This window comes from Pterocles gutturalis, unplaced genomic scaffold (genome assembly GCF_000699245.1).
Source record: "Pterocles gutturalis isolate BGI_N339 unplaced genomic scaffold, ASM69924v1 scaffold28891, whole genome shotgun sequence".
Classification (NCBI taxonomy): domain Eukaryota; kingdom Metazoa; phylum Chordata; class Aves; order Pterocliformes; family Pteroclidae; genus Pterocles; species Pterocles gutturalis.
In genome coordinates this window covers 7142-28413 of record NW_010106348.1, presented here as the reverse complement: position 1 = coordinate 28413, position 21272 = coordinate 7142, and the positions used below count along the sequence as shown (strand labels likewise).

Here is a 21272-nt window from a genome sequence, read left to right as displayed (position 1 = left end):
ATTGCATTTATAGCTTCTAGCTTGAGATAATAAAAGATTATAACTCCTGTCCCCAGTATTAAAGGAGACAGAGAGGGCTCAAAATGGGCTTATGCATACCCTTATGCCAGAGTAGGACTCCCAGAGCTTCTGAAGGATGTCCTAGCATTTCATTTTCCTTCACACACATATAATAGATTTTGTCCACACTGGGAAAACTATTTTCTGGTTTGACCACTGCACATAGGCCAATGAAAACATTAGGATTCTCTCTTTTTTTTTTCTTTTTCCCCCATTTCCAGAGCTTTTTAGGTATTATAAAGTAACTTCTGCTGAATAAGCCAGTAGGTCAGAAAAGCTGTTCTACAAGTGCATTGTCTGTTTGTATGTTTGGTTTTCGATTGTTTGAATTGATCATCACTCCTTTCATCCCTCTCTTCATGGGACTACATCAGGATTTCTTGTTTGCTACTGATAGCATTGGAGGAAGGTACCGCATAGTAGATCCTCTGTAAGCAAATCTGTCATCAGCTTTTCAACTGATCATAGATTTTCTAGGGACTCTGTCAAGCTTGTTTGACTCCATTCCTTGATGAGTGATGTATCACTGGCTGCAGGAACCTAACAAGGTGTTCACTCTGTCCTCAGTGCATTGTCCAAGGTGGTTTTCAAGAGCCTGACTGTCCTATGCTGTCTCTGCTAATATGGTTTGATCCACTACTATAAGGCTGTGTTGTTTGTGCCTGTTTTTTCAACACAAGCTGCAGCTGGTGCCCTTCTTCCACCTCTTTCTTCATCAGCCATCGCAATGGTGTTTTCATAAACCTCCATAGTTTTTAGCTGCTTGTCTTTGGCACCCTCCTGTTCTACATTGACTTTGCAGCATTTGCAGAAGCCACAGCAGTGTTTCCCGCAAAAGGAGAGTGAAGACATGATTATATTGTCCCAGGGCTCTAGGGAGTGCATCCAGATGGGTAGGAAATCCCAATTTTGGAGCTTCTCAGGCAGTGAATGTGGTTGCCTTGTCTGCATAATATTAATCACAATCACAGCAATAAAAAGAGCAAGCAGGGGAAGGCAAACACCCAAAAGGACTGGCCAGCCTGCCAGTGACAGACCAAATACAAACAAAGGCAAAAGAAAGAAGCAGATGAGAAGATAAAATATAGCAAACCATCTGTACTTGGCTGTTATGTTTCCCAAGGTCTTGGCCATGCGGATTGGCAGCCGGGTAAAAGGTAGCGGGTAAAATAGAATAATCCCAGAGATATTGAAGAAAAAGTGGCACAAAGCAATCTGAAAGCAAAAACATTTGAGAAGTTCATTAGTTAAAATGGCTTTAAATGCTCCTACTCACATGATAATAATTTCCAATGTCACTAAGACTCCATAGTTTCCATTCCCTTGCTCCTCACCGTTTTTTCTTGGTTTTTGTGCTATTTCACTGCAGGGGCTTCCCTAGCATGAAGCAAGGACCCAGTAATACCACACACATTGTAAAGATCCCTGCCTACAAACAGGGAACAGCATTTGGACACAAGGCAAACCTAGAGGGGCTGGCTTATCTCCCCACAGATGGAGAAGTCTTAAAATGCAGCTTTCAACTCCAAGAAAAGGAGTCCATCAGAAATAAAGCTGGCAAACAAAACAGTGGTCAGGAAACAGTCCTACTATTAGTAAGGCATGAGAACTACAGGAGAACTGTTCATTATTGGGTTCTGCATCCATAAGTTTTCAATGAAAAGATGAGAAGTGTAAATTAGATACTGCATAAAGGCTATTTAGAAGTTGTTAATGGTATAAACCTAGATTTTACAAAAATCAGCTAAAAGTGTATAGGGCACTGAGAAGATTCCTGGAATGTGACTTTGTCTGGGTCTTTTATAATCATTTGATTCACATACTTCACAATAATTTAAAAAAAAAAAAAAAAGCATGAAGAAACAGTTACTTCCTAAAGCTTTCAGAAGTTGCTTGGACATAATAAGCATATACTGAACAAAACAGTACATTTTCATTCTATAATTGTTATAAGACTAAAGTAAATATGGAAGTACATGGTTTTTCTTTTAAAGTACTTTGTAAAAACAGCAAGTTATCACGAAATCTGAGCTTGGTCAAGATAGTATCTTCTCATGATTAGATCTGTTCGATCATGCCTGAGGACAATAAAATGACTTCTGTAATTTTCTTGATTTATTGTGGCTGGTAAAAAAACATTCATCCAATTCACAAAGGAAACTTCATTATCTTTTCACTCTTTGATGTAGAGGGTTCATTCAAATGTTATCTGCTGCCTGGAATGTTCTTTACTGGGTGGTAAATGGGAACCCAAAGCCAGGCTGCCTACTTTTCAAATAGTCTGAGGCAACAAGGAATTCAATAAAACCCACTCAGATTAGATTTACAATAAGAAAATAGATGCCACGATGCTCACTACGACCTCAGGTAGGTAGACAGCTTGCCATCTTAAGGGTTGTACAGCTTTCATTTATGTTACTGGAGTCCCTGTACACTGCATGAATGGAGTCAGGGTCCTGAGGAGGGAACTTGCAGAAATCAGTAACCCTTATAAAAGGACTATGCAAGAGGGCCGTCAGAACAGTGGACACTGAGTTCCAAGCTGCAGAGACACCACACTCAGGGGTCAAGTGGCCCACCCTGTCTCAGTTCTGAATCAGTTCAATCAGATCAAGCCCAGTTTACGAAAGCAAGATTTTACTATATATTGACATTCTGGACATGTTTAATACAAGCTTTTCACCCTAGCAGTTGAAATGAATGAGCTGTCATTAATAGTACACAAAATCAGGCACAACCTCCATAGCACATTTGCACCAGAGCCAATTTTGTCAGGTTTTTCTTCAGAAAAGTTGCAACTTCTAAATGAAGTCAAGGAAGCGTTGGTTTATACTCACCTGTAATGAATATTTTAATGTACTCCCTGGACTTGCTAAAGCTGCAAGTATAGCTGTTGTGGTTGTGCCAATGTTAGCTCCTAAGGTAAGAGGATAAGACCTCTCAATGCTTATAACACCGATGCCTAGGAGAGAAGAAACAGGATTGAGTGGTTTCAGAATGATGGAGAAGATAAAACATGGGGATAAAGAATACACTATTGACAACTTACCAACAAGGGGTGTAATAGCAGATGTGAAAACAGAACTACTTTGGACAACAAAGGTCATACCAGCCCCTGCGAGCATAGCCAGGTATCCAGCTAGCCAAGTAAAAGGAAATGGGAAATCTAAAAAAAAGAGAGGGAGAACATTGTCTTTAGGGTAACAGCATGCTCTATGTAACAGTAACACAGTGGTGAAAAGACTATTAAGCATTTCAAATGTAGTTATATTGTTTGCATGTTGTCTCTTAAATGACGATTTTGGGTCCGAGTCAGTTCTACTCTAATTTACCCTGTTCGCTGTGCTGCCTCTCCAGCCTTCCACCACTGGTTACACTTTTAGATGGATTCTAGACTAGGCAGACATTTGTCCTGACTCAGAGTAGCGTTTATGTTACAGTACAATTAAGTACTAGAAATGTTTCCCCAGAGGTCAACACAAAAACTTCTAGGTGTCTTGAGTGCCTTGGTTTTGGCAACCAGGCACCCACTGCATGGATCGGATCTTCAGAAAGCTCTGAAGACCATCCTGAGAAAACGAGGTTGCTTGTTCTAACTAGTTTCAAGCTGAACACTTCCCAAAAATTCACTTGTTAACTGTTGCAAAGAAAAGCTAATCACACTGACTAGAGAAACTAGGCACAACGGTCCCCTGTAGTCTCCAGATTTATGAGTGAGCCAAGAAGTGGGGACTTAGTCATTCAGGGAGACACAGAAGAACATGGAATGGATCACAAATGAACAGTAACCGGCAGCTGATTACATTCTACCCCTTTTTCTTTTTGATTCAGGCAGTGCTCTTTGCCCAGGAGAAGATAAGACAGCATGGGGACCACTTTGTTGTGTTCTCCATTTCTGTGAACCCTCTCTTCAAACACAACCAGAGACATGCCAGGACTGCTTTTCTCTGATACAGGTTCTAAACTCTCCATTCAAGGGGGGGATGAAGAAAAGGCAGCAAAGTGGAAAAAAAACCCAAACATTTACACTCAACAGATCCAGGCTGAAAAAACACCTGGTGTCTTTCTGAAAGACAGAAAGTACTGCTGTCCAGGGCAGCCTTTTCCTACTGAAGAGAGGGTTAATGAGTGGAATAGGGCTAGCAAAGGGAATTAGGTCATTAATCACTACAAACTTTTTTTCCACTTACTTTAGAGGAAACATGCAGGCTCTGTGCCAGAGCAGGTAATCAGGATCTCAGTACTTCAGCGCTATCTTTTGAGGATGGGAACATTACATTTCTAACGGCTAATGATTATACATCAAGAAACAGAGCTTGGACTTTGGTCTCTGCTGCTGTTAATCTGCTGTAGCTCACAAGCGAGCTGTTCAGTAATAGATTTTCAAAAGAAAGAAAATAACATGCTGAGGAGAAGAAATGTTGAGGGGGTAGCAATTTTGGTTCACTACAGTTTTCTTTAAACGATTCTATAATATCTGCCGGAACAGGAGATATCAATAGACGTGCTCAGTGGCCTTGTCATTCCTGAAAATAATCTTCAGGAAAAACAAATAATTACCAGTGTTGATTGTCTTCTTGATAACACTCGCCACTTGTCCTTTAAGCACAGAGTTTAATAGCTTAACGATCATCACCAAACAGGAGCACAAAACAAGCAGGGACAAAGCCAGGAGGATAAGACCGATGGCAAGATCAGGCAGGTCTGCGTTTGCAAAGAGGTGCTGGCCTGGAAAAGAAAAGGAAAATTAATTGGCCCAGCCACATTTTTGCTCTGATCCCAAGCCCTGCTCCGTTTTCATACATGCTGCTAAGAAAATGGGACCAAAGCACACACAGCTCAAGGGGGTGATGCAAAGAGTGAAAATGGCACTTCCCTTGCTCCACAAAAGCCATGTCTGAGCAGGGCAAGAGGGGCTCCACGCTCACACACAGTGTGCAGGGCAGGCAGGAGCTGGGTGACCACGTGCAAGGGAGGGGAATACAATGGCGTGAGGAAATTTTGTCATGCTCGGAGCCAGATGGTGGGTCGGCTCTTCCCAGAGGTGGCTATGGGCCTGAGAAGGGCTGTTGAAAGTCCTGAAGGGCACGCACAGGGATGGAGATATCCAAGCAACCATTACAACAACGTAACTGTAGCTCCAAGTCACCTGAACAGCGAGGGTGACATGATACTGAAGACCTCAATTACTGATATCAGGGAGCATGGAAAGAGATCCATCTGCAGGCAGATACCACTATGATGCTGGTAACTCCAGCTGTATAGCTACAGCAGAGCACAAGCTGCTCTGACAGTGCCTGCAGTAGCACCTTGTGTCTGTAGACAGGCGAGTGCCTCTCGTATACCTCTGAAATGGTCTGCTAACACCATTAGAAAGCTATATACATTTGTAAAGATATTACCGAAGGAGAAACAGTTCCACTACTTACATTTAGTGATATATTCTGTTTCAGTTACATTCTTGATGGTCCACGTCACGTTTCCTTCATTCCAGCAAAAGTCAGGAGATGTGCAGTTTTCTGAAGGTGGAATTGTGACATTTTGCTGTGTCTAAAGATTGCCAGACAAAGAAGATAGTTCAGTCACCTACAACCCTTTATTAACAGCTCACACAAAGTTCTAGGCTTTTACTGCAACCAAGCATTCATCATCTAAAGGCAGATTTGTAAGCTGGAGTGTAAGCTGGCACCACATGTAATGACAATGCAAAAATTTTTACATTCTTAAAATAAATGGTTGTGCTGTTACCCAAGTCAATCAATACAATATCTAAAGATTAAAGTATCCCCCAAGCCTTCTTCATCGTTACAAACATAGCACCAAGTCATCAGTAGCTAAGAACCTTAACTACTAATGTCAGGGTTTGTGAAAAGAGGCTCATGTCTGTCTGCAACTGGGGGACAGTGGCATTCCTTTTCCAGCCAGTGCCAAAGCTTCCTTGGGTCAAAGGAAGAACTCTTTGCTGTCATCTTGACTGCAATTAACAGTCTGGTAAGTACTGCCCAGGACTGTGATTCAGAGTGCTAGAGTACTAGTGCAGCCTCTTGCTGGATGAGCACAAGCTGCTCACGCTGCCCTTCTGTGCCTCAGTTTTCCTGCCTGTAGAAATAGAGGTGCTGCTACTACTTCCCTTTCTAAAGCTCAGAGGCTATCTGGGAGCTAATTACTATCACTATGATTATCATTAGTACTACTGAACTGAACCTGAGCTTCTATTTATACCACAATAAAACCTTGCTCGTAAGAGCTCCTAGCCCAGACGTATTGCATTCTGACACTAGGTCCATAAGTCCTTATGCAGATTAAAGAACAGTTTGCTGACTGAACTGTACTTCCCCACAATACCTAATAGCCAAATGGACTCTGAAACACACTGCTGAACAGGAGGTATCTTTAAAATGTGCTTGAGTGATTCTCTTTTGCAGAAATGGGGAAAGAGGAATCGTATTTTCTTGCTGGGCACTGCCTGTGGACACCCACTTTCGCATTCCCCCTCCAGCTGACGCAGATGGGCAAAGCCGGGAGTGGATCCAGTGCCCCAACATCTTCAGGGAGCACCTGGTCTCCAGCCTGCCCCAACGTGTTAGCTTTCACAAACACAAACACAACACAGTGTTGTTTCTCTCCCTCCTGAATTTTTTTCGGACATCTGGGTTTCAAAGCAGCTGCATTTGATCAAAATGTTTACAGAATCATAGAATCATAGAATGGTTTGGGTTGGAAGGGATCTTTAAAGATCATCTCGTTCTAACCCCCCCTTATGTTTGGCTTTAAATGTATGGGGTCTGCATGTATTTGTCCTTTCCCTGTTTAATCATTTTTTGACAGAGATTAGTTTAACCCTCTAGGAATGTAAATCATTTAAATGATCTTCTTCCCCCACCAAGATCAAGTCAAGCTCGTAGGGATTTCATGTGGTTTTGTAGTTTGACTATACGCTTGGGCAGTAGTTACACTGCCAAAATATAGACAAACACAGGAAAAAATGTGCATATGGAAAAGTAACCCTCAGCTTACACTTTCTGTGTAGTTGCTTGTCTTTTGAAATTGAGGGGAGTGTAGGACTTGGGGGCTCAGACCTCACTGAGAGCCAGGCTGTGCCTGCCTGGGCAGTGCGGCAAAAGGGTAGCCAAGTGCTGGCTGGCACCTGGAAGCCATACAGCTGCCTCCCCTGAGATGAAATACCCAGCTCCTCAGCAGCGTAACCTGAGCAGAGTTTCACATGAGCACAGCTCTGCTCCTGGCTCTATCTCCCCAGCTAACGTTTCACTGGCTGTCCAGACTGTCATTCAATAGGAGCTGGGCTCCTCTGAAAACCCATGCTCTTAATTTTAACCTCTGCTGTGTGTCCTTAAGTATCTTCTGCTGCAGGACTTCGGGAATTATCTTATATATACACACGAACAAGTAGAATAGCCTCGTTAGAGATCCAACGGATATTTAATGCTCTAATTGTCAGTGAGCTGAACAACATAAACCAAACACTCAGCTCCACAGTCTACCAAAGTACTCATTGGTGTCGATCTGGGCAATAGGTTTCTCCCAGCTGCAGTGTTGCTTGGGTGAAGAACAACAGGACATAGTCCCACCGAGGCTTTCTCTCAGGGCAGTTTTCCAAGAAAGCTACAAATAACCAGCTGTGACCAGATCACCCTAACACATGGAAGACTAAAGCTGGTTAGCTCAATAGATAAATGGTGGGTGAAAAGACATTTTCTTTGGCCTATATTGGAGATTTTTTCCACTTTCAGGGAGTAAGCAGGAGTATCGGAGTTTAAAGGCATTTGGATGTGAAAGGCATGGCTCCAAACCACCATTTCTGAAAAGCAAAGACCTTCATGGTACCGAAAGCAACCAGGTCAAGCACAGCACTGGTATGACATCCTTGCTTTAAGTGGAGGAAAGCTACATCAAATTGTTTTCATTCTTTTTTCTCCTGAACAAAAATACTAATTTAAAATAATCTAATTTCACAATCCTATGATAAGAATTGTCAGCTACAGATCAATAATATATTTCCTGAGAAGCCTGACAATGAATTTAAGATAATACTCACCACATTGGTTTCAGTTACACACCAAATCTTTACCAGGCTTTTGTTTTTTGCTGATTCATCATTTGTAGCAATTGCATTTATTACTGATCTATCAAGCTTTAAAAAAAAAAAAAAAAAAAGACAAAAAGCATTATTGCAACTTGCATCACACACTTCTGTTCACTCAAATAAGTCTCTTTGGAAGCTCAACCACGTAAAGCCTGCATGAGCATCTCTAATGCTGGAGCTGCTGCCCAACAGGTAGGAAGGGGTTTACTCCCAGAAAAAGATACAAGTGTACACACACCAACACTGTGTCTCATTCTCCCGAAATAATTCACCAACTCATCTCACCCTTTCTGTTTAAACTACACTGACACAACCACCTAAATTCATTTACTGTCATTTTAGGAGCTGTGCACACCCCCTCTGGCCTCCAGCTGTCCCTCTGGATGTGTGCAAGTTTCCCATAATTTCAGAGTCATCTCTTCAGGTCCTGTGCAGACCTTCTGGCTGTGCTAAGTTGTCTCACCTCGTACTGTCTGCCAATGTCTAGGCAATAGGCTGCCATCCCATCTGTCCCACGTGGCTGTATTTGTCCTCACCCGCCTTCCCAGCCCTCCTAGCTAGGGCTGTCATCATTAACTTGAAATGTGGGGGAATAGAAACAGGAAATATAGAGCTGGGACTTTATGAAATGTGAGCAAAAAGAAGATTTCACCTGGTAATGAGTTTTACCCTGAGGACACACAGAAATGAGTGGGAGCCCCTCCCCATATTCAGAGCATCTTGATTAGCTGTTACTGAACCAAGTAAGCAGCTTCCTTGAAGAGAAAAAGAGCTTACCTCGATGATGAGCTTTGTAAAGGGGTCTGTGATAACTTTCAGTAGCTCAGGGGCATCCTCACCACTTTCAAGATGAAAGGACTCAACTATAACGTTGGTGAGATGGTAAAGATAGCCAGTAATAACTTCAATAGGCAAGAGCACAAACACAGCGAGCCAGTTAAAGAAATCGTGGATTGTTGCCCCAGCAAAGGCCCTGTGAGAAGAAATTAAAAACCAGAGCTGCTTTTAACTAAACAGCCTGTATACAACATCAGTTAAGTATGAAATCATAGAGGTGGGAATGAAGCCCATTTCAGGATGGGAATCATCTCATTTCTGGGGTCACAGGACATGGCTACTTTGCTATAGAGCACTGAGTTGTCTCCACACTGCTGACCGAGTGAAAGAGCCAGCCAGGTGAGTGAAACAAGACAGATTAGAGCAGGCAAAAGTGATCCTTAGCACAAGGCTGCCAAGAGTACGTGTCTGAAGAAAGAAGTGGCTGTACAGCCTACATTCGTGTTGCCTCTCACCCATTTTTGGCACTTTCCTAATCCTCAGGCGTTGCCTCTGGGGCCTGTTCTCCTTGACTCACGGGGGAAGATGGCTCTTTGCAGCCCTCTCACATGTTCTTGCAAACCGTTGGTGTGCAGCTCCCTTCCAGATTCTCCTCCACAGCCTGAGGAGCCACAGCTCTTATCTCAATCTGTCTTCCTAGTAGCTGCTTGTGGTCCTCTTAATTCTCTGCAGTCTGCCCATGTTTGTTTTAATATAGCTCCTTAAATTAAGTGTTGTGAAGGAAGAAAATGTGGAGGAAAAATTCCTTGAAATACCAATCCTGTAATTTAGGTTCCCACTGACAAGCTGCTTGAGGGGAAATCAGGGGGAACATTCAAAGCAGGCCAACAAATAATCAGGGGGAACATTTAAAGTAGACTAGCAAACTTGATAGAACTACCACCTTCAATTTACAGACTGAAGTGACTGTTAATGAATGTTAAAAATCAATTTCTCATTATTATTTAAATTATGTTCCCAGACAGATACTAATAGGCTTCTTTGGCACTGGAATTTAAGTGACAGAGACTAGCACCATCAAAGATTCAGGACAGTAAATCTTGAAGAAATATACTTTGTCTAAGTCTATTTCATGTGTCCGGCATGCCATAAATGACAAGGTACCAAGGCCTCATATTCCTCCCAAGTTTACTGCCCATCTCCAGTAGGCCATGTGCTCTCTCAGTGATAATGTCAAGTGTCAGTCTAAAAGTTGTCATTATATATATCTGACAGCCAGAACACTTCATTTCTATAGAGTTACAAGTTCTTGCTTATTGTAGACTTACATAAACCTTCAATGCTGAAGTGTCTCTCAAGGAGAGTAGACCAAAATACTGTAATATTAACTTCTGGTACAGCCCTTCCATAATTAAGAGCTAATCAAAGGTGAGTGGTATAATGGGAGCAGCTGAAAAATTTTCCTTCTGCAAGATTCCGTTGAAAACGGTGGATTCCTACAAAAACACAGAACTTCTAAATGCACCCAACATGCTTTTCAAGTGTATGAAGCCATATATCTAGACAGCGTTATACCTTGGCCATGGCCATGCTTGTGACTTTCTTAACTCGACATTTAAGTTTTGGTAAACAGAAAGGTTGCACAGCTATAGTAGTAATAGGGAACACAGAAGAAAATCTACAAAGAAAGAAGAAAAACAACTTTTCAGATCTAGTGTGTAAGTACAATACCTTCTAAATTCATTCCTGTCCCCGGCTTGCATGAGTGCCACAATTGTGTTTGTAACTGAGGTGCCAATGTTTGCCCCCATTATGATAGGAATAGCTGATCGAACAGTCAGCACTAGAAAGCAGAAAAGGAAGCACTGAATAAAAAAATCAGATCAGCAAGCTCTTTGCTCTAATAAAAATTAACATCTATTAATGTCACTGGAACCCTGACTTTCCTTGATGTCACTGGGACTAGGCACTCCAGTCCAGATATGTCTGCTTTAATCAAGCTCCCTGGGAACACAGTACTACCATAGTCCTGTGGTCCCCACTGAAACTGCAGCCCTTAGGTATCCCTTTTCACCACACGTTAGAGGGACAGAGTAAGTTAAAGTCTCTTCTTTCCCATGTGTTTTCCTACTTACCACAGAATTCTGAAATGATGCCACAGAAACAAATGAAGTTTAGTAACTGGCTGACATGAGAAAAGTATGCAGATACTTCCAAAATTAGTGCATTCAATGCCGAGGCTTCCAATGATTTTCATTGCAGTTGTGGACTTATTATTACTACTGCTTCTACTAATATTATTATTATTATTACTTTTTTAAATCGTAGTTTATATCAGGGCAACAGCTCTGAAAATATTTTCTTGCAGTCTCTATTCATACACCCAAAGCTTCTACAAGTTGAACACAGTAGGAATGTTTGCACCCCAGGCCAAGATTTACGAGAGATCTCTAGGAAGATACTGTAAGCAGACTTACATGTCGAGGACACCATGCTGACAATGATGGATGAAGAAGTGCTGGAGCTCTGGACCATAACAGTCACCAGAACTCCAATCACCAATCCCGCAACAGGATTAGACAGCACTGAATCATCTTTAAAAATGTCCCCTGCTGCTTTACCTACAAAAAACATATTCTCAGAGTGAGGGAAGTGCAAGGTAAAGTCCATAGGAACTAGCAGAGTTTTTAATTAAGGAGCATTCAACCATTTAATTGATACATATATAGGCATGCTTGCCAGCCAAAAAATATACAAGGTGGTGTAGCCCAGGGAGCCAAATTCAGGTCCTGAACTCTCAGCCTCTACGTTATCACATAATATATTTTCTCATTTCAGTGACTAAACAAACTCTACTGAACTCTGCAGAGAACCATATAAAACCACAGCCGTCAGAGGAAAGACTGTAGGACAAAAACACATGCATACATAGATTTAAATGCTATTACTGCCTTGATGTTTTTGGTTACTGCATCAAGGAAAACTTTTTTTAATAATCCTGAGTATTTCTGTTCCTGTAGCTTTCTGTGTTGCCTAAAATCCAAAATACTTCCACAGATGCTCACATATTTCTCCAATAACCACTTTGGAATCCATCATCAGAATTCAACCCTTGGAGACAGATAAATGTAAAAAATACGTTTCAATAGTTTTCAGCTTTGAAGGACTTGAAGGTCATTTCAGTGCTGGATGCTTTGATCAAGGGTGCAATTTTTATATTTCACCTTGTTGAAATGTCTTTCACGTGGGACAAATTTATGCGAGATGTATTCATGTAAGCTGTCACTAAAGTAACAGATACCTACTAAGAAACCAGAGCCAATAATCCCTACATCAACAGCTCTTTGGAATTTGAGAAACAAAGGTCCTTTCAAACAAATGAAGGTCAGTCTTCAATCAGAGCTACTTCCTTCTGAATCCATATCTCAACACATAAATCTATGGAGAATGTTCTTGAAGAGTGATACTTGTAATTTATTCACTGAGATTAAATTTACTGCCTCCTTCATAGTTCATTCTGGATATTTTAGACATTTTCATACCTCCTACCAGTTGAAAAGCAGAGCTCAATACATCCAGAGAACACACGAACAAGTAGAGTAATCCAAGTAGCATAATAAACTTCCCTATCCCGTAGAGTACACGAATGATTTTTCCTTTTCTATCCAGTTCTGCAAAACAAAAACGTTATGCATAACAGACTTGCTTGATGTATCTGGTGTTCTCTCTGAAACAGTCTCGCGCACAGGCAGAGACTACAGAGTCAAAGGCAGTTTTGTGACCCCAGTGTGTGAGTAAACCCAAAAGAATGTTCTTCTTAATCAAATTTTAACTGCAGAAGCAGGTAGTTCGCTTACTGAGTTTTACCATGTAAAAGCTTTTGGTATACGGCAAAAGCCTTATGAAGTCTGAGATTGACCCTTTGCTTTACACAGTCATCCTACTGAGTAAAGAAAGACCAGTAAGATCCTGGATATAAAACCATCATAGTTTTGGATTGTCTTCCATATATCTCCTTGTGTTTTAAGGAGGGTAAGCAGCATGATTTCCAGATTCTTCTTAACTGACTGAATATAATATCCCCATTCACTGTTGGGGAAGGTGAGACAGAGTGTAAAGCCTACATCTGAAAACTCCTCAAACCTGAAATTAAATTCTGCAGCAAATATAATTTCAGAAAAATAATGGAGACAAAGAGAATAGAAGTGATGGAAAAAAAATAAATGCAGGTAACTTATTTACTGACAAATGGCTACCTGACCACTTGACCCCAGTGTCCTGCAGTTCCGGCAGAGCCCATGGGTCCTCTTCTTCTGGTCTTGTCTCATCTATCAAGGCTATTGTGGAAAATGCAGGTTGAATTTCCCCTTTATTTCCAAGTGAAGCCACATTGCCTGATGAAATAGAAATTTTAAAAATGGTTTAATTACTTTCCATCTTCTCCAAGGAAACCCAAAACTTATAACTCTGTAATTCACAGGTGAGCACGCATTACCTTTGTGATTTTCTCCTTCTTTCCCAGACATGTTCTGGTTTTGTTTGGAAGAGTCCCCAATATAGTTATTGGTTTCAGGCTTTTCCACCTCAGGCCAGGGAGCCATGATCTGTGACTAACAAAGTAGCGCTGATTAAAATGCATGTGCAGTCACAATATTCAACTCACAACAGGGCATATGAGAAATATGGTTAAGTTTAAGAGCAAAAGAGATGGAAATGGATTGGAAACAATCTATCCCTGGACACAGCCTTTTACTAATTATTGTGAATTTTTCTTTTATTTGCAAAATTGATTTCTCATTTTTTTTAAATCACACAGATGACTTATTTGTGCAATTCACACAATTTAAAAAAATTATTTTCATCTCATGCCTGTATTTCTGTTCACTTCTAACTGTAATGAAAGCAAAAATTCCTCTGCTTTACAAACCTTACGCATTTCTTTTTTGTAATTCATTTTATCTCCTTTCAGCAAAAAGTTAGAGGGCTGTTTTATTTTCTCCCACCTTCTGGATTTAACTGACTGCCTTTACCAAACTGGTAATTCCATATACAGACCACAGCAACGAAAGATCTTCCCTAAAGCATCGCCTAGTTTGGGTCACATATTCTAAACAGTCTTCTTGTTGCCTTTACTGATTCATTCCCACAGAAGCCTGGAGAGGATCATGACCCCAGAAGAGGTGAAGGAAGATCCCAGAGTTTTGAGCTGCAGAGTGATGCTTGCTGAACAACTGGACAAGGGCATAATTAGACAGCAGCGACCCTTTGCGAGTCTATATGTGCCTGTAACTCACAGCTGATTCTGCCAGTGAAGCAGAGTTAGTGGCAGCAAGTTCAGACTCAAACGTCTCACATAGGCTCTCTTCCTTCCTGACCCCTTCTGAGCATATTTGACATGCATTGTAATATTAACCAATAATAACTTAAAAAATAAGACATCACATGGCCAAATCCTGCTGGCACAGGTATAAGCACATGGGACAGACCCAGCCCAGGCACAAGAAGAGGAAGCATCTTTTCCTTGGAGCAAAACCTAGAAGAGCCCTACTTATTTACTTCACCAATATCAGAAACCAGAGGGAGGGACATGAAAGAGGGGGAAGCCGAGACAATATATGATAATACTTCTTCTACCTTTCCAGGTTTGTAAGGCTGTTGGCTAGCTTAGAACAGCGTGACCGAACATTCAGCGGGAAGGATGGGAAAAGTGAACCCTACCCAGAAAAGCCTCACCTTAGGGTCTGTCTCTTCCACCCTCTCTACCATACGAGTAGGTCAGTGCTGCAGGCAAAGCTGCCCCGCAGCCGCCACGTCTGCACCCGCGCGGCCGAAACATCGGTGAGAGAATCTGCCTGCAATGCTCCTCATAAACAGGGCACCTGTGCCCAGCCTCCAAAAGTCAGTGTCAGAGTTGGTAACATGCTCTCGTAAACAAGGTTCACCTGCATTTAGCAGCCACTGTGTGGAGGTGTAATTAATCATTCATTTAATCATCATCCTTTACATAGCTGATTGTGAACATGTTTTGTTCCTGCCCATGTCAATAAGCCACACAACTTCCTCCATTAGCTGGGAAGGAAATGTCACAGACAAAATCACTTGTCTTACTGTAACAGGGGAGGGTATTGTTTTTTGTCACTCCACAAAGGAAAGAGTATCTCCCCTTCCACATTGGCAGGAAAATTATTCTACAGCCCACTAGCAAAAACCATGCTTTTATACAATTTTATCTGTGGCTTAAGATACGGAGCAGTTCCCAAGATACACAAAGAAAGATCTCAGAGTAGACGGAAGAAAATCACTGTTGCTTGTTTCAACAAGGGTTTCCACTTGCTTGGAGCAAATTCTCATATTTTCACCCATGCAAGAGCAACCTCCAAGCTCCACCCATGCCAGAACACTTCCATCTTGTTAAACAAGTTTCATTTATGCATGCTCAGAATTTAAACTGCTCTGAAAAAAAATAACTGCTCTGCACAAGTGCTTCTTAAGTGAAATGCAATCATGAAAATGCATTTGAAATTCGGATGTGAAGTTGCATTGACAACGTATTCCCGCCACGGAAAGACAGAGAATAAGCTAGACGCCACCAGCCCTAGAGATGCCATCAGTATTTTTACAGCTCTTCTGTTACACTCAGTATGGAAATGAAGAATTAATTCAGCCTGCATGATTGCTGTATGGAAACTGAGCTGATGCATTCATGGGAGAAACAGGAGCTTGAAAACTTCAGCAAACAAGCAGCCTCTGTGTCTCCAAATAAACTCTCCCCAGTCAAGAATTCAGCAGGGCATTTTTTCATAATAAGCATCTCTCATTTTCCTGAGGCGTTCAGGATCCCACAGGTACGTTGTGTATTGTTACTGGTTTTGCTTTATGTGATTAAATGCCCTAGAATGAGAGCTGACCAGCTCTCTGGAGGAAGATTTTTTAATAGGTACGTGTATAAAATTATTAATGTGATTCCGAGTCAACTTCTGATTTAGGAAGGTAGACTTGAATACCGGAGGTCCTTACAGTATTTGTCTTGCGTATTTGGGTTTGCAGAGGTATTACGAGATGAGCCCATTCTGTATGATTGGTATCAAGGACTGATGAGAGCAGAACCGTCTAGATCCTTGAAGCGCCACCAAGGCTGTCAGTTTTCTCCAGATCCCTACTCTTGTTAAAAGGAACAGCTGAGAAGATAGTTTACAGCCACCTGATACGCTGTTTGCCAGAGCCCCGGCCACAGCTACTTACTGTTAATTAATGTCTGTGCTACAAGGATAATCTACATTCTACAGGTTTTCCCTTCAAAGAATTCTTCCTTGTCCCCAATATACACATTTACATCTTGAGAAAATACTCGGAAGAAAATCTAGGTGCTGCAGAGGAGCGGAGCAGCAGGGTGACAAAGTGAACTGCTTCGTTCCCTGGCAGCTCCTATGAGCTGCATCTTTGGACAGGCTCAGGTCAGGCACGTCATAAAAGACCAACATAATTTGATGCAAGATATAAATGACAATGAAAGTCCTAATAGTGGTTTACTTTTGAACACTGAAGAAATAACTATACTGCAAAGGAACATGTTAGAGAACGAGCAGATGATGGGCCAGTGACGACACACTGCAACAAGGAGCTCTGCTCAGCTGGACACACCGGTCCTGGTCCAAAGGCAGTATAGCCACAATTGCTGGATGGGGTGCCCAGAGTGATGAGCTCTGCCCATCCCTGTTCCAGCCCAGGTGTCTCAGCGCCGGGTGTCTCAGCACCACACGTCTGGTTCCCGCCTTCGCTGGCAGGACACCGGCTGCACCCAGGGCGTAGCCGTGGAGCTTGCGTCTGGATAAGCACTGGCACTTTGGATATCCGCCTGTTCGGAGCTGTGCTGAAACGGGAGCTAATTTCCTTCTGAAAGTGGCAGGTCAAAATATGCTATGCATATTGCAAAGGTCTGAAAACTAATGCCTGCACAAACTGTAATCCAGTCTGTTTCGGTGAACCTCGCAGCAAATCCTCTCACACCATCGTCTGTGCTCCTTTCAGTGTAAGTATAGTCTTTCCTCACCTTTGGAAAATGCTAACTATGTGTGACATCCTTTCTAACTCCAAAAGAAACTGAAACCTCCCACTCCTAAGAAGGGGATAGATGGAAATGATGGCATTCAAATTCTGAAATAAAATGTGAAAGAGACAAAGGCAAAGCCAAAGTGGGGTCCCATGGTTTTTATAGCCATATTCACTCTCTCACTGCTGCAGCATTTCAAAGAGTTAAAGTCTCTGGGGAATTATTTGAGCAACACTAGGTGTCATGCAGTTGCCCTGTATTGCATTCCTCAGTGACTCATTGGAGTGTAACAGCATTGCCTCAGTTGCAGGGCTAGACTCTCGGTGCTTTCCAGTTTTAAATCAGAAACTGTTGTAAGTCTATTTATTTTGCTGGTCTTAACACGGAGAATATGAACTACCACTTGCACATGCCTGGATGGTATTGTTTGTACCTCTCCACCCGTGACAGCTCACTGAAAGGCCACGTTGTGCCTGACATGAGAACTACGGAGCAGTAAGCCTTAGAGAAATCTAACCTCCAGGGGAACAGACCCAGTCAAACCAAGGTGAAACAAAAGCTCTGGAGAAAATAGCAGTATTTTCAAAACCAACTGGTAATGATTACAACAGATGCCAACGCATGCCTACAGGTAGCTCAAGCAGCTCCAGATCAAGTTTTAGATTCAGCCAGGCTTTCCTCTCTCTTGCACTCTCCTCCTCTCTCAGCTTTTCTGCAAATACAGATCACTTTCTTGTCATTCACCACTGTGCTATGGCTTTTATGTTAACAGTGGATTTATCAGCCAATCTGATAGCTGACTGTATGACTTATTAAATATCAATGTTTACCACATATATTTCATAGGAGTAAATACCAAGCTACATAGAAATTTTTACACATTTTGAAAAAATACTGATTTTTTCCCCCTCAAAATGTGTAATTTCTGACATATAAGCACATTATATAGACACAGGAAAGGAAAGATCCTCAGCCAGCACAAATTCATTCAATAGCTTTGCATCAGCTGATAATTTTGGTCCAGAACCTGTTCCATGGCAGCCACAAAGCCCTGGCTGCAACAGAACAAGCAGCGAGTTAAATAAACACCAGCAATGATTCAGCCCTGCTAGGAGCAAGTCTTGTCCTTGCTTTGGCACCAGCCTTGGGTCTTTTTCTCTGAATGAGTTAGCAGGCTTAGCCAGGATGTAAACTTTCAACTAATGTAGTGGTAAAGGATAAAATAGAAATGTGAAAGCCAAAAAAAAATTTAGCATTGTGCTCACTCTTTCTTCCTATGGATCCCTGAGACTTTCTGCTCACAAGCTTGAACCTAACACATAGCAAAATTAAAAAATATATAAAACAAATTAGTAAAGAGAACTAATTTCTAAGCAAGTGCAGACAGAAAATGAATTCCAAACATTAATTTTTGCTTTCACAACAAAGCAAAGCACTAGACACTACCACTGAAGAGCCAGAGCCAGGAAACATCAGTGGACTACTTGAAATGCCTACTAGGTATTTAATTAAAGCAACCACTTTTTAGAACAAAGCAACAAAATATAACAATCCCATCAACAAGTAAATACAACAGATCTACCCCATCCCAACGCAAAACACACAGTAAAGAATCAAGAGAGGAAAAAGTGATGACATTAAAAAGACTTACTGATACAATGGAAGAGCTGCTAATAAAAGTTACTGAGAAACCAGTTGATTTCTGCCTACTGCCCCATTAGTTGAGCTAACTGCATTAGACTAATGTATTCCTTTTACCTCCATGTATCAAACCAAATTAGCATAAGAAAATGTTTCCGTCAAGAATAGCCTGACACGGGCATAGTGCAGCATGCAGACTTCACACACTATCTATGCTAACACAAGAACTCACAGTATTTCCTTCCAATGTTTCATTAATCATATCCTAGACATTTTCCAGTATCCAATACCACTGATTACTATGACTTAAAATCTCACTTCTTTTAAATCCAAATAGTAGTTAAAACAATACTTCTTTATGCTATAGGCAGTTATTTCTGGTTTTTTTTTTTTGTTTTTGTTTTTGTTTTTTTTTTTCTGACAGGTACTAGTACAATGCTTTATATTCCATAAAAATAAATCCATTTTTTTTCAGACAAAAAGTAACCCAGTTTGTTTTTAAAACTATTGTTTTTTATCAGTTCCTTAACACATAAATGCAGATGAAAGAACACAAGGTGAAAATGTTAACAAGTGGATGACACTTCACATGTCCACTCCAGTTCCCCACATTAGCTCTCTGTTGCTATTCCTTGAGCTGCCAAAGCAGAGCTTTGAATTTATAATCTAAGCAAGTTTAAAAAAGAAGAATAGAAAACTTGGTGTTAGTTTTTCTTACTTACCACTTCTTTCTTCCCAGACAACAGAGCGAACGGATCAGCTGGGCAGCCACTGAAACCTGCAATATATATAGACAGGTGTTGAGCAAAGTTTGCTTTCATCACTGAGCACTAACATTCCTATTTTACAGTCCAGAGGCACTGCCTACCTGCAACTTAATGATCACAATCAACCTTTTTTTAGTAGGAGTGGGCAGCAACCAAGACTGATAAAACTATGGGCTATTTCACACTTATCACATTCTAAAAAATGTCCCATCAGCATTTAAGTGCGAGTTACTAGTGTGTGCATGTAAATGCTGGGGAACGGTTTGTTCCAGCCTGAAAAATTGCCCTCCGCCCGATCATTCAGTAATCTTTTTTCCAATAATAATTTTCCAAAAATACTTTGCAATCTCAAAAGTCTGTCAAAAGGGTGTGAAGAAGATGTAGTACTGTTATTTGTTGTTCAGATGCCTATTAATCTGCCTAAGAACAGAAGTGAAGGAGAATCAGATAAAAAGCGGTGTAAGTAGGAAACACGTAAGAACTTCTCTGAGAACAGAGGATGGAGTTTCATTCTTATCGGTGGTCAATGTTTACAATTAAGGTGAGCTCATTAGCATTTTGGCTGTGGCTCTCCTTCTAAATGAGATTTAAAGATGTAAGGACACCTTTGATAATTGCATTCAGAGCACTAGGGAGGAAGAAGACTACATGACAAATAGATATGTTGTTCAATAAATAGAGTAGAGTATTACAGACTAGACAAAGCAGTCACCAGCAATGCTGTCTGTTCTACTGACAAGCTTAACGAGGAGTTGGGGCGGGGGGGGGGGGGGGGGGGTATTGTAGCCTTATTATCTTTGAATTTTTTTCTGTTTCAACAGGCAACTTACACTGAGAAAATAAGCTGTAAACCAGCAGCCTAATCAGCAGATCTGCTTTGTCTGCGTGTACACAGTCGTATCTCCCAGCAGCTTGGTGACTTAGTAACCTAGAAAAAGAAAGCTCTTGCTTTTTGCACCTTTCAGTCCTGCAAAGATGCCTAGCCTTTGGAGCTGTGAGTCAAAACTTACTCTTCACCTGCACGGACATCAGAAGTGTTTAATATGTGGTGATCCTAAAGCCTCTGCAGCCCCGTACACAGCATCACTTGTGGCAGTGGCACTGCCAAGGACCTCCCCTGGCCACAATGGCTCTGCTGGTGTAGACCCCACCACCTCCCATTACCCTGGACATGGCTGATATTGGAGCCCAAGGATGAAAACACCACCAGCCCTGCCTTGCCCTTCCCCGATGCAGTTTGCACAGAGATGGCTATGGAAAGGAGGAGATCGATTCTGTGCGAAGCTGAGAACAGTCCAAAGTGGAAAGAAGTGATGGAAAATGGAGCCAAGGTCCACCCTGGTGGTTCACAGGCTCAGTTTTCTTGACAGAAGTGTACTTTAACATTGCATCTAAAAATGGGAGGTTTTCATTGATGCCCTACACATAGGAAATCAGACGAGGCTTTAACTGGGAATCCTTGTGTTTCTCTGAGCTATAGCTTATTCTCTTCTGAGTCACTGCTTGTGAAACCCAGCTCTGACAGTGAGAAGGTATATGATGTGCACGTTCCAGGTGCCCAGTTAGGGCTCAGCCAGAGCGTGGTGACGTCTTCCACAGCATTTTTATTCCAACGCTGCTCATTCCATTTGCTAAGCACAATCCTATGCGCTGACCATGTTAATGTTTTAGGAAGGGAACAATCCTAGAGCAGACCCATCGTGTTCTGAAAAAAAAAATTTTGAAAGAAAAAACAGCCACTCACATAAGGGCAGGTGATCTACAGTCTGTCCTTGGAAGTCCAGGGTGGACATTCTGCAGTCGGTCCGGAAGAGTCTCATAAGGAGCTAGCCACAAGGGCTGAAGTTGGGTATTATTTGTCCCAGAAGCCTTT

At 41.7% G+C, this 21272-nt stretch overlaps 1 protein-coding gene across 1 annotated transcript; it reads right to left on the bottom strand.

Moving 5' to 3' along the window:
- Positions 1-542: 542 nt before the first annotated feature.
- SLC34A2 (solute carrier family 34 (type II sodium/phosphate contransporter), member 2) lies at positions 543-19453 on the bottom strand. The gene is made up of 13 exons (XM_010087756.1): positions 19355-19453; positions 13437-13551; positions 13198-13335; positions 12484-12612; positions 11419-11562; positions 10673-10784; positions 8942-9137; positions 8117-8212; positions 5490-5610; positions 4621-4788; positions 3110-3226; positions 2898-3022; positions 543-1275 (listed from the first exon to the last, which is right to left on the bottom strand). Exons 1-13 carry the CDS (start codon positions 19451-19453, stop codon positions 700-702), a joined length of 2136 nt encoding a protein of 711 aa, XP_010086058.1. The 3' UTR covers positions 543-699.
- Positions 19454-21272: the final 1819 nt, after the last annotated feature.

Excerpts from the sequence above, each read along its gene's own strand:
- SLC34A2 (XM_010087756.1), bottom strand. The coding sequence starts at position 19,453 with ATGAAAGCAAACTTTGCTCAACACCTGTCTATATATATTGCAGGTTTC. Across the intron at positions 13,552-19,354 it reads TGTCTGGGAAGAAAGAAGTG|TCACAGATCATGGCTCCCTG; the intron begins GTAAGTAAGAAA and ends CTACTTTGTTAG. Across the intron at positions 5,611-8,116 it reads GTGTAACTGAAACCAATGTG|ACACAGCAAAATGTCACAAT; the intron begins GTGAGTATTATC and ends GGCAATCTTTAG.